The sequence below is a fragment of the Syngnathoides biaculeatus genome, chromosome 17 (assembly GCF_019802595.1).
Source record: "Syngnathoides biaculeatus isolate LvHL_M chromosome 17, ASM1980259v1, whole genome shotgun sequence".
NCBI classification, from domain to species: domain Eukaryota; kingdom Metazoa; phylum Chordata; class Actinopteri; order Syngnathiformes; family Syngnathidae; genus Syngnathoides; species Syngnathoides biaculeatus.
In genome coordinates, this window is record NC_084656.1 from 21,669,143 (window position 1) to 21,682,524 (window position 13,382).

The following is a 13,382-nucleotide window of genomic DNA, read 5'->3' on the forward strand; positions in this document are numbered from 1 at the left end:
GCCGAGAGAAAATTTGGACCGGAGAGATTTAAAACAGGTAAACATCGCCCCAAACGCCCTTTTCAAATGTGACATTTGCTTTTTATTCTGAAGGTTTTGCAATCTCCAATCAAGATTTTTAATGAATACAAAAAAAAGGCTGAATCTGAAGTTCACGCACGGTAAGTCGTATAAATGTTCGTTTCAAGACTTTGGTGGGTTGGCTAATGTTGACCTGATTTGAGAAATCTTGCCAAGTTTCTGTTCAATTAGCAGATGATTTAAAAAAAAAAAAAAATTTATATATATATATGAACTAATATGTTCCTCATTTTACGGTATGTGTTTGTTTTTGAAGAGCAGTTTTAGCAGCCCACACATGCCGAGAAGTGTCACTTTGCAAGCGAGCACTAAAACCTGGTGATCCTTTAATAGTCCTCAGGACGGGAGGGAAAAATGATGTTTTCCTGCTCTGCCTTTGGCTTATCGCTGCCGTTTACTTTGGGCGCGAGAAAAACAAATCCCCACGCTTCCTCCGAGATGGGAGGAATGAAGTAGCTGAGAAACGGTCCAGTGAGCACGTCTCCGTTTCGGGATAGGCCAGGATTCAAGAATCGGTTTACACCCCCACCCCCTCCGTTACGTTTGGCAAGGCGGCCATTTGCAGCTGCGCTCTGAAGGGACGACGGGATCTCGGCGTTCGCGGTGAGCTCACGCTCGGTCGGGAACGTCGCGGAGAACATCGTGACCGTGTTCCCTGGACTTTGTTCATTTAGGCGCTGGAAAACTCACGTGTCGTGGTTTTATCCATTGCCGTTCCAAGTCTTCCATAAGCAGTCTTAAAATGTCATAAATTTATCTTGATTCTTCCTTCACCAAAAGTTCTAACCACACTAACTCTTTTATTGGGGGATTTTTCTAGTTGAACCCCGATTTGACGTCTGACGATATCACCAGTGGAGTCGCTCCCATTTAGGAATGGAAAAACAAATATTCTCATAAGGATTGTAAAAAAACGTCGTTCAGCGATTTTATTTACATTACTTGCGTTGATTACTACGTTGTGGCTCTGTTAAAACCAAAATTGGGGGGGATTCCTATTTTAAATCAGATACGAGCGGGTCCAACTATGTCATGGTACTATCCAAGCCGCTTTATCCTCACAAGGCTATCCCAGCTAACTTCGGGCGAAAGGCGGACTACACCCTGAACTGGTCGCCAGTCAGTCGCGGGGCAGATATCGACACCATCACTGAGCGGGAATCGAAAGGCAGGCGTGTGTAGCACTACACCATCAGTGACTGGGTCCAAATACCCATCGGGTCCAGTCCAAATTAGCAACATTTTGTGCTGCACACCACGACTGAAACTATTTTCTCAATTTTATGTTGCCTATTTGTTTCGTACATGCCGTTCAGATTTGGTCACAATTGGACCCAAACTCCAGAATTGATTTGTACTGGAAATGCACAAAAGAACCAAAATGACGCTTAAAGATGCTTCAAAACAAAATGCCGGATGTCCAGTTTGTTTTTCAGGACTGGGTTTTTGACTTGACTTTTTTTTTTTGTGGGTCCACTAATGAATTGATAAACTGACCACATTTCATTTTGTGTGAAACTATCCTTGAGGGCTGCATTAAATTTTTTTTTAAAAAGTCGAGAGTGATAAAAGGCCAAAAATCAAAATGGCAGACTTCCTGGTGCTTTGTGTACACGGAATTTTTTGTAGGTCTACTTATGAGAAATGCGCCTTCCGCATTTAATGTCGCTCGGTGACGTCGGCTCTGACTTTGCTCACATTTTCGAGTCGTGAATCTGCATCTGTTCCATTCTTTGACAACACAGCGCAGAGGCTCGTCCTCACTTGAGCTTCCTTGGCGCTTGAGCAACTTTTTTTTTAGCGCAAACGTACGCAGCCGCCGTACAGATGCGACGCGCCGTGAGCCGACATTTCTCCTAGAAGTGAGCGTGCTGTAATTACACGTGTTTCTCGGCCGCTGACGTTTGATAAAAGACCAACTCGGATCAAATATGTCATGTATGCCGTGATTGATACGCAAATAGGAGTTGGGGGAAACAAAAGTGATCCTTGTTGGATCCCGGTACCGGTCCGCTTGTGTCCAGTTGGGGGCGGGAGGGAGCTCCCCTGAAGGACGCGGCCAAACATCTGTCTCCCTGCCTGAACTCGGCCCAAAACTATTCAGGCTGGACTGAGTTCTTTGGACCGCAGCCCTGCGGATTGCACTCCCACGATTTGGGAATTTTCTAGAAGCTGCGCAACGAAGTGTTGCGACATCGGCCACTGCAGCCGCAAAAAAAAAAAGTTTGAACGTGGAGTTTCTCAAATCGTGGTGCGTGGACCAAATGCGGGTCTCTATGGCAAAGAGGTGAGGCCTCCGTTTCATTTTCTCAGAAGAATCTTAGCACCCCAAAAAACTCATATAGTTTATTCAGTTACTTTTCATTTTTAAATGTAACTTTCAAATGATTCAGTTCTATTAAGTTGAATTTCATAGCTATTCGTTTTTCAATTAACTTTTTAAAACTGTTGTACAATAAAAGAATAAAAATAATAACTTTATAATTTTGGACAGTGAGTCGCTGATTTTTTTTTTTTTTTTTTAGGGTGAGAAGCTCGGTCATCCGGGAGGAGCTCAGTGTCGAGCCGCTACTCCTCCGCATTGAGAGGAGCCAGATGAGGTGGCTGGGGCATCTGATCCGGCTGCCTCCCGGACGCCTCCCTGGTGAGGTGTTCCGGGCACATCCCACCGGAAAGAGACCCCGGGGATGACCCAGGACACGCTGGAGAGACTTAGCTGGAAGAAGTCCGGGTATCCCTGCTGAAGCTACTTTGCAGGAAAAGCGGTAGATAACAGATGGATGGAGTCACAGATTTTTTTTTTTTTTTTTTGGGGTGACGTGTTTCTTAAGAACTCCCTTTTCCATGCCCCCCTTGGAGCAGGACCATTACGGGATGATGTGATTTTTCCGCCTCACATAGCAGCGTGATTAAGTTAAATCCTCGGGACAAACGGGGCTAGCGGCGAAACCCGCTGGTCCGTCCCCCCCCCCCGTACCTCCTGTAGAGCGGGACCCTGGGAGGTCTGAGCCCCTGGCTTATGGTACATAAACAGAATATTTGGCGGGGGGACAAGTGGTAAACCCGAGCGTGGCGCAGACAGCAGCGCGAGCCGTCGGCCGTAAATCAGCATCCGATATGATGACGGCACTCGTCTTGGATTTTCTCGCATTTTCTGCCCCACAACCAAGCGGATACCAAGGACAACTCCTGGGTCTCCACCAAACCAAGGGTCAAGGTGTCCAAATTGCCCCAAGGTGTGATTGTGACTGTTTGTCTCCATATGTGCCCAGCGATTGGCTGGCAACCAGTTCAGGGTGTACCCCGCCTCCTGCCCGTTGATGGCTGAGATAGGCTTCAGCACTCACTCCCCGCGACCCTGGTGAGGATAAGCGGGAAAGAAAACGGATGGATGGATGTTCTTTTCTGAACTCCTCATTTTTCTGGCAGCTTTTAACTTTGACACATTTGAAAACGAGTGAAAAAGAGTACGAGTACTTTTGCCGCCTCGACCCACACCAGCTCCCCCTTCCCACCCCTCCGCTAAAGAACTTAATCCGGCGTCTCTCCGGACCATATTCCCATTTCCTGTCCTCTTTTTTTTTTTTTTTTTTTTTTTTTCGCCCTCGGTTGCGTGTTTGGCTTTTCGCTGAAAAAGTGCTGAAGTGGTGACTGAGGGAATAAAAGCGAGCAAACATCTGATTCCAGTTACAGAACGCGTCTTAATTGCTGGAAAGTCCTTACAAATATTCCCGTCCTTAACCTAAAAGTATGGAAAAATCTGTTTTTGCAGTGATGATGCGTTTAAGGACAATAAACGTGTTTTAAGGAAGTCATTAGCATCCCGCGTCGTGGACCACTCGAAAGAATCCGACGACTGACACTCGTCCAAAAGTAGAGAAAACGTGACGCCGGTGCGATATCAGCCAATGCGACTGCAGTGCAAACATTCAAAGTGATGGGAATAAGATGTAGAACATGAAATATGATGTCAATATGGAAGATCAGAGTTGCATTAGGATATCAATGGTCATTTATAGAACCTTTAAATATGAATATTGTATCCTCCATTCAAGGTGAATACATTCAATATGAAGGAAATATAATTCATAAAATTAATACAGTTGGACACTGAGTGTAAATTCAGATGTTGAAAGTCCACCAAAATATGGATTTTGGGAATTGGAAGTGACCAAACCTGAATGAAATCTTTTCAGGTTGGGGGGGACTTCAACTGCAAAACAGTGGGTTCCAGATCTTATCGTGTGGAGCCGTATCGCACAGTCGGCAAGACCGAGAGAAACCCGGATGATGTGGTGTCACGTGGCGACCATCCCGAGACTGACCTCAGCCGCGAGGTCGGCCAGTTTTCCAGAATTGGCTGCCAGGGCCTGGACGAGCACAGCCGGCGGCGTTTTCACCAGCTTGCCCGCATACGGCCGACCAGCTTACGCTTAACCTCAACCTAGGGGTGTTCCAAATTTGTCCAGGGGGCTATTTGCAGACCCCTGCACATTATTATTTCTTTTTTTTTTTTTTCCTGCACATTTCATTACCAATAAAAAAAAGAGCACAGTCAAAATCAAAATGTTATGAGAAACAGTTCAAATATCAGCAGATAGTATGCAAATTTTTTCACAACTACGAAATGTAACTATTATTTTTAATATACTGTAAAAAAAGATTTTTTAAATTAATTTATTCAAATATAATACTTCTAAATTTTTTAATATTTTTTTAAACATTAGATTATATCATTTTTTTATTTAATTTGAAAATGTTTACAATTCTTCAAATACACTAACTGCAAAGTAAGATATAGATTTTTAGATTGGTTTTTTTTTAACAACCCTTTTAACTACTCAGCACATGTTTAACTTACGGCAAATGAAATAGTTTTTAGCCTGTTCCATAAACATCCAGACTTAAACTAGCGCGCGCGCTAATTTGGGCGTCGAACGGCAGCGTGCCGAGCTGGTGAGACGCTACTCATGGACGTTTGTCCCGCTGACCACGACATCCACTTGAGAAACCAAACCGCAGACCAAAGCTGAAGGCTTTCGGGTAAGTAGCACTCTTTCACGAGCGCCGCACCACCGCTGAGTGGTCATGTACGTGTACGCTAGCCTAGCATGGTGACTGCAAATATTCAAGCAAAAAAAAAAAAAAAAAAAAAAAACACGCAACTTTCCTCTGGATGTCTACTAAATAATTTACATGTATTATATTTTTTTTAAGTTATTATTAGAAGAATATTTTTTCCTAGGTTTTCCAGAATAAAATGTGTAATACTATGAGAATAAACTTCTGTATTTTAAATTTGTCAAGATTAGGAACGGTCAGTCCTCTGGACCCAAAACTTTTGAGAACCGCTGTGTTCAAGGCCCTCGTCAGAACATTTGGCAAACCTCAACTTTTTCTACTTGTGATTATTCTGTTTGGACTCCGTAAAAACCAGCGCGCTGGCTAAGAGGCTCCAAAGAAAAGAAAAAAAAAAATGTGATCGAACTAAATGTCGAAGGGGTGAAGGGAGCAAGCGGAGAACGGTGTGGAAAGTATGCCGTTCAGTTTTTCCATTTTCTCTCAGCGAGTCTTGTCTGTCCCGCCAACAAACTGGCAGATGAGCAGTGGGGGAGGCTTTTAAAGCAAAAAAAAAAAACAAACCATATCGCCCCGTTCCCACGGTAACAGCCGGGAGTCGAGCTGCCGATGGCCGGGGTTGGATACGGAATGGTTTGGGTATGGCGTCACTCCCAATAAAACAACTGCAGCCCACCGTGCGATCTTCTCTGGGTAATTACGCCTCGTTAAAACACTCGGAGATGCCACCGCTTGATCCGGCCCAGCTGTACTCGCGAGTCCATTTGGATCATCCAAATGTTGTTTGGTGAAAACCAAGACAAGACGTCTCTCGCCTCTGGACATGTCCAAACCATCAGAGTCTGCTCTCCCTAGCCTTGTCTCCAAAACATCCAACTTTGGCTGTCCCTCGAATGAGCTCATTTCTAGTCCTATCCAGCCTGCTCACTCCGAGCGAGAACCTCAACATCTTCATTTCTGCCACCTCCCAGTTCTGCTTCCTGTCGTTTCTTCAGTGCCACCGTCTCTAATCCGTACATCAGGGCTGTGACCATAACCACTGTTTTATAAACTTTGCCCTTCATCCTAGCGGAGACTCTTCTGTCACATAGAACACCAGACACCTTCTGCCAACCTTCCTTACCACACTCTCCATTGCTCTGCATTGTTGACCCCAATACTTGAAGTCGTCCACCCTTGCTATCGCTTCTCCGTGGAGCTTCATTCTTCCTACACCGCCCGTCTCGTTCATTAACATAATGCATATACTCCCACCTTCATTCATTATCTTGGACTCTGACCATGTCTTTGTTGCTTCAAAGACCCAACTGTAGGGGGCGCGCTGGAGTAAAAACACCTTTCTGACACCAGACAATGATTTCAATCCGTAACAAGTCAAAGAAGTGACGTTGATCCGCTGTAGATCTTACACAGCAATCCGGTTTTGGTTTACGTCAGGCGTTGATGAACAGTTTCGGAAGATTTAGCACCAGGGGATTGGTCGCCCGCCGGTGCGGGAGGCGGGGGGTCGGGGGGTGATGTCACTTTTCAAACGCTCCAGTGCGAATGAGCGGAGGGGGGAGTCGCCAGGTCGGCTGGCTCGGCATCACTCAAGTCGGGATCGGCCTCTGCGACTAATTATCAGAGTGCTGATAACTCATTTTTCAAAGTGGCGTGACATCGGCGGGGAAAAAGGCGACACGATTCCGTCGCGACTCTCTCGCGTGCTCAAACAATAGATTTTTTTTATTATTATTCACGATGCCATCCTTATTACGAGTCTTCCTTAATTAGTCCATGACGGCAGGCCAATGAGTTCAGAACATCTACAAATCCATCCTGCCATCCCTTCGGAAATCCATCCATACATTTCATGAACTGCTTATCCTCCGAGGGAAATATTTAAAATTAATAAGAAATTCATGAAATGAGTTTCCCCCAACAGTTTTAGGATTTGATTTTTCCAGTGACCATCCCCAGTCAAAAGGACAAATTGGAGACGGCAATCTGGAGTTGTGGATTGTATTCTGGATGAAACGTGTTTTGGTCAGAAAATCAAAGAAGGGTAATTTCCTTTGCTTTTTGGATAAATTTGGAAATACAGAGCATGCGATGAATTATTTACACAATAGCTTTGTTGAAAATCCTGCTCCGATCAAGTATCCCCTTTAATGAGTACATGATGATGGGATAACTGCAATGCGAGCACAAGCTCAGTGAAAAAGCAAAAGTCAAACGTCAAATGAAATGAAATCAAACCACAATACACTAAATACTGACGTTCACAATAACACAAAGCATTGGCACCATTATGTAACTCAGTTTTTTTTTTTTTTAAAGCTCCAAACAAAAACTTGTTGGCACAGCAAAACCTTAACAGTATGATGCACACTATCAAAGCCAAAAGAGAATCTTTCAACTTCCAGCTATAATTTTACCCGTTCATTCCATATTTACGCGGCACAAGGAAATTGCCTACTACTCAAAGTCAATGCTAATGCTAAGGCTATGAGTTTGGTTTGTTTCTGTTCCAGTCTAAAGCTAAGAATAAATCCAATCAGCGTACGAAAAGATTTGAAAAACGTTCTTCACCGTTTAAATGGTCAAATAGAAGAAAACTGCCAAGCCGTAAACTAGCAAGCTCACATCGCAGCCTCGGATAATGCTAATGCTAATGCTGAGCACATTAACGTTGTGTTCTAGCCAATCAGGCTTCTCATATGGCAGAAAGTGACCTGAACATCGCATTTTTTTTTTTTTTTAAATGTAGTCAGTTCTGAAACAGCAGCATTGCTGCTATCTGAAGATTTATGCTATAAACAAAATCATGTAAAGTAAGTTTCTTTCGGCTTCTCCCTTTCGGGGTCGCCACAGCGTGTCATCTCAGATGAACGCAAAGATACGTTTGGCACAATTTTTACGCCGGATGCCCTTCCTGACGCAACCCTTCTCAGGGAGTGGAGGCCCCAGTGGGAAATGAACCCACAACCCCTGGTTTACCAAACCAGTGCTCAAACCACTGAGCAACAAGGGCTCCAAACAAAATAATGTACTTTGTGAAATTAATTCTGATTGCCGAAAGACTGGTCCAGAGCTGCCATTTGCTCGACCAAACAAAAGGAATCCGAAAGTCTAGTTTCACAACATTGTCAATTGTCAAAAAATAAATCAAGACAAAGACACACGTCAAAAGTTCTCTCCTACGTGGACAACAGAGCCACAAGCGTCTTCTATGCTGCAGCCAGACAAATTTCGAGAGAGAGCAATCAAAGATGAATTCAAACTGGGCTTGAAATGCGTTAACATCCAGAAGTCCAGATTCAAAAGATCATCGGCGTCAACAACAAATTTCTGCTGTCTGCGACACTGAATGCTAATGCTATAATTGAGGCTAACTACAAAGCAGCGTGCTTCCATTTTCAGTTTTGTCACAGCTGACCTAATTTCTGACATTGCAGAAATTTATCTCACCGTCACGCGGCTTCTGCATCTCGGCAAACGCTACTGTGCACTGGAAGTTATGGCGTGTGGGTGGCGGGCTTCGGGTAAACTTAATCACCGACATGTCTGCAGGGGAAATGGCCGCCGCTACCGCAAACCTCAAATGGCCAGCCACGCAAAAATGGCAAAATAGCTCAATGTGTTCATTCACTGTGAACATTTTTTTACACTCTTCTCATGCTATGCAGTCAAGAGAACTCAAACAGGGCCAACCTCAAAGACTTCTTCATCAAGTATTCTTGTTCCGAACACGATAATTCCTTTGGTGTCGATGATAGGGTGCGGAGATCGGAGAAGCTTCTGGGTACTCTTCTTTTTACAGTCTAGAATGAGGGTGATGGTCTGCTTGTGCACACTGATGGCCACTCGATGCCACCTGGAAGGGAACAAGAAGAGGTGCAGACGTGCTGAGTTACGTGGTTGTTATACTTCGGGGATAAAGTTTCAAACTGGGTACATGTTTAGCATCAGACAATTCAAGGAGGGGTTGTCAACTCTAACCCTACAAACGCTCAAAATGCCTTACTTGAAAAGACCCCCAAACCCTAACCCTTAAGCCGACTCTCTAACGCTAATCTAAAGCCAACTGCCTTACTCCAACCTCACCTCAGGTCTTTAACCCTACTAACATAACCCTTAACAGTAGCCTAAACCCTAATCCCATCCCTTAAACCACTAACCCCAAACTCCTAACAACACTAGCCGCAACCCTACCAAATAGTAACGCTAACCCCAACTCTGAAACTGAGTGCGGAACACAAAATCCTAAACCCAAACCCTATCCTATCCTTGCTCCCTTAGACTAAACCATAATCCTAGCAAACTAAACCTAACCCCATACTCTACCTGTAAATGCTAACCCTGAATCCCTAACCCAAACCCCAATGACTAACTCTAACTTCAAACCTTATCTTCTCTGACGTGGACGTGATCTAAACCAGTACACCTACTTTCCGTCGGCCAGGTTGATCCCCCGGAAGAGCGGGTAATCTCCGGTCCGGGCTTTCCTGTGTGGTCCTCATAGAGGAAGACGGGCGATCGCCCCATTTCCAGTCCGAGTTGCTGGATTCCCTGCTCATTGTACACAGACAGCAGGAACGACTGGCTGCCCTTCTTGGGCTTCACCGTGGCCAAGATGGAAAAGTCCTTGGGGAATACATCACCTGCCAGAGGGAAGGAAAGAGTTTTATACATGGGATAGAGAACTTTGATTTGATTAGTCCGTCTAAGGTCTTCGGAACACGAAACACACACACGCTGTGTGTGTGCTTGTAGATTTGGATATTCGGGAGACTTCTTCTAAGCATCCGCGGAGACGGTGTTTTTCTTTTCTCCAGTCATTCATTCATTCGTGACGAAAAAACGTTCGGATTGAAGTCATAAATCCCTGTTGGTGGATTCCAGAAGCGAGGAGGAGTGGGAAAACATTTCACCAATTTTAGTTTAAAACCTGGCATAGGTACAGGAAGAATGACAGTCCAGACTCTCTTAACTTTGGGATCAGGTACCCTGGTTTCATCCCACATTCCCCAAAAGATGCAATTGAGGACTCTAAATCTGGGGTGACCCACCAAGTGAGTATAAATGTTTGATCGTCTTCATGTTCCCTGCGATTGACTGGCAAGGAGTCCAGGGTGTACCCCACTTCTCTCAGCCAGAGATAGGAGGGACAGGCTCCAGCTCACCTGCCACCACAAACAAAAACTAAGACGATCTGAAATTGACCGCTGCAACCTACGGAGGAGGCTAAGGAGAAGGCTCAGGGAAGACCCAGGACCAGTTGCCAAGTGTCAAGGAACCAAAATAAAACAATTGTAAGCGTTCCAAAAAGGGTTTCTCATTCGCCCATTTCTGGTGACGCTCTCAGAGGATCTTCAATCGAACGTAAAAAAAGGACTTTCTCCTCGGGACCCCTCTCTCCCCCCACCGTTTAAGAAGGTTCAGGTTTCTCCCTGGAATGCTCTCTCTAAATCTGGAATCACTACTTGGGGTGGGCGGACAGGTGAGAGATGGCCTATTGTGTAACATGATGAGGCGGGAATGAAGGGGCAAGGTCCGCAAAAAGAGCGCTTGCTCAGTCATATGATTAAAAGAATTTCCTGGAAAACCATCAAACACAAAGATGTTTTACAATTTAGCAAATGTTCCCATACATATATTTTGCTGCATTACTATGAATCTGCAAATTCTCAAAATGAAAAGCTTAAAAACTACATTTTTTTTCCCAAAAACTTTGTATAGTTTCTCAGTTTTGTTTTTATAATTCACAAACAGTGTATGGTGTTCAAAACTTTTTAATTTATCCACCACATGCTTATATTTTGCGGAAAAAAAACCCCAGGAGTGCTTTTGAAGGTTTTACAGCCCACAGAAGGCGGACCAGTCGAGTTGAAAAACTGTAAGCTGCCGACCACATAAACCCTCGCGGAGTTAGCTTCTGTAGCCCAGGGCGCTAATTTGCGCATCGCCTCAGCAGACGTACCGTGGCGTGGGAAGTATGCGCTATAACTAGCGTGCCCGTTTTAGGGTCGTTAAGGTAATAGAACGGACTTATTGTGGCTTTGAACAAATCATCCTTTCCTTGCGTTTGATGACCGCATGTCTGCGCCCGCTGGTTTTCGCTACGCCGCCGCGAGGGCTCGTCGCGTTATCCAAAAGCGTTTAGCATCTCTGGAAAACTTAACGGGATAAAGTGACGTTATTGGCTGGGCTCTCTTCTCGAATAAAGCAAGGTAAAGACGTGTACTAAAACTGTGTAAACGTAAGCGATGTCCGACCTTTTTTTGAAAAGTTTGCGATTTTGAAGGAACATGAACCAAAATGTTTAGTTTTTGTTGTAACGTCGGCGCATAAATCTAGTTCACAAATGCTAAAGTAAAGTTTAGCTTTTTTAGCTAAAGACGGAGACTAGCTTGTACCTCAGGACATAGACGTGAAATACCTTCCTTTGTATGTTTATGGGAAGTTTTTTCATTTTCATTTTCAAGAACTGTGAAAGCTGATGTCAAAAGTGTGTTTTCACGCTCAAAAAAATCTCCAAAACAATGTTTTTTTAACGTAGCGCTAACCACTAGTTGGGAAAAATAATGGCGGCAAAGGTTCCGTTTGTCAACAGCAAGCATTTCCATTTCTTGAATGCTGTCTTTTTTAAAAACTCCGAAACATGTTTTCAATAGTTTGCTTTTTCAAGGATAAAACTCGAAATTTTTATCGGAAGGCTCGGTAGAACCTTTGGATTCCGGCATCGTTTTCATTCCCACACATGGCCAAAACGAGCCAGTTTGAATCCACTAATCCCCAAAACTGCCCGTCAGAGTCTCGTAATTACGGCACGTGCGTCCAAGCAGAGCCTCGGCTGAGTTTTGTTTAAATTTCCTTTCTAAGTGTCTGCTTCAAAGCGAATATCGGTCTTCCGTAGAGCGTGACAGGACACGCCGGCCGACAAGAGGGAACGCCACGGTGGCGCGGGTTGAAAGGTCCACCAAGGGCCAATCCCAACGTCTGACGCGGACGGTGGTCCGGCGCGGCGTTCTTGCTCCGTTCATCTCTGCATTTCAACCACATCACTGCTCTTCGGCTTCATTTTACCCCCCGATCGCTAAACGACGCCAAGAGTGATATTTTTTTGTAAAGTGAAAAAAATGTGGGATGACAGTACAAAGTGAAGAGAAATGATAGACGGTGGAAAATGACGGCGCTCCAGGGAAAACCGAGAGAAGATGGGGAGGAAAAAGAACAGCCAAAGCCACGTCAGTGCAGTTTAACCCACAGATGAAATTCTTTTTACATATTTAATCAGACCCTTCGGTTTAGAGCGTAGGAAAAGAAGAATTTTACAGATTTACAGGAAACCTTTAAGTTTCATTTTGTTCTTTTATCAATTCTGATTACATTTATGATAAATGCATCACCTTTTGCATATTTTAAAATTTGGGCCACGTTGGCTGGTTGGACAACCTTAACTGACCTTTTTTTCTTTAAGGTAAAAAAAAAAAATAGGGGAGGAAAAGTTGAAATACTCAAGATGCTGAAAACAGCTGGATTCGACGTTGATGCCGGAATTAAGTTACGGGAGCCTATAAAAGCGCTACCCAGAGGGCAACATGGGAAAAAAAGGAAATTGCTCTCCCGCTATGTTTGGCTGTTACATCCCTGCCTTACTTCCGTGCGAGTCCGTAAAAAAAAAAAAAAAAAACTGAGACAACTGCACGGGATTAGCGGAAAGCTAAGCTCACCTGGATACAGCTGTTTGGTGGGTGCGCTGAGCTGCGCCTCTTTGGATACTCGGTAGGCCACGTCGGGTCCTTGCGACGACCGCCGATTCGAGCAGAAGCCCGCTGTTTTCGTGACACCTTCGGGTAAACTGGGGAAATCTAAAATCTTCAAGAGGTTTGCTGGTTCCGCTGCACAGAATGAAGGGAGGGGAGGAAAAACACAAGGAAGTCGCATTAGTCATCACATTTGTAGTGTAAGTTGATGCATGGCTAATTTTGATGCTAGCTGCTCGGTCAGCTTCATTTCAAACAGTGCGACACAAGGAAGTCCCACAAAACAAATGCTGCTAACCCCACATAGCAGACTGGACAAAGCTTGGTGTGTTAGTTTAGCAGAATATCACGTTTTGAGCTCACAATAACAATTTTTGATGCATTCAAGTGACGTATGCGAATGACCGCGTCGCTTTATACAAAGTTCATCTGGTTTGGTTATGATTTTGTGTTAGCTTAGCTTGCTAAGCATGC

At 44.4% G+C, this 13,382-nt stretch overlaps 1 protein-coding gene across 1 annotated transcript in view; it reads right to left on the reverse strand.

Annotated features, from left to right (window-relative positions):
• col5a1 (procollagen, type V, alpha 1) overlaps window positions 1-13,382 on the reverse strand; it is a 67,114-nt gene that overhangs the window by 34,665 nt on the left and 19,067 nt on the right. Inside the window, 4 exon segments of the mRNA XM_061801799.1 lie at window positions 8,854-9,016; window positions 9,591-9,633; window positions 9,636-9,803; window positions 12,876-13,043. Of these exon segments, the coding sequence (XP_061657783.1) occupies window positions 8,854-9,016; window positions 9,591-9,633; window positions 9,636-9,803; window positions 12,876-13,043 (542 nt within the window).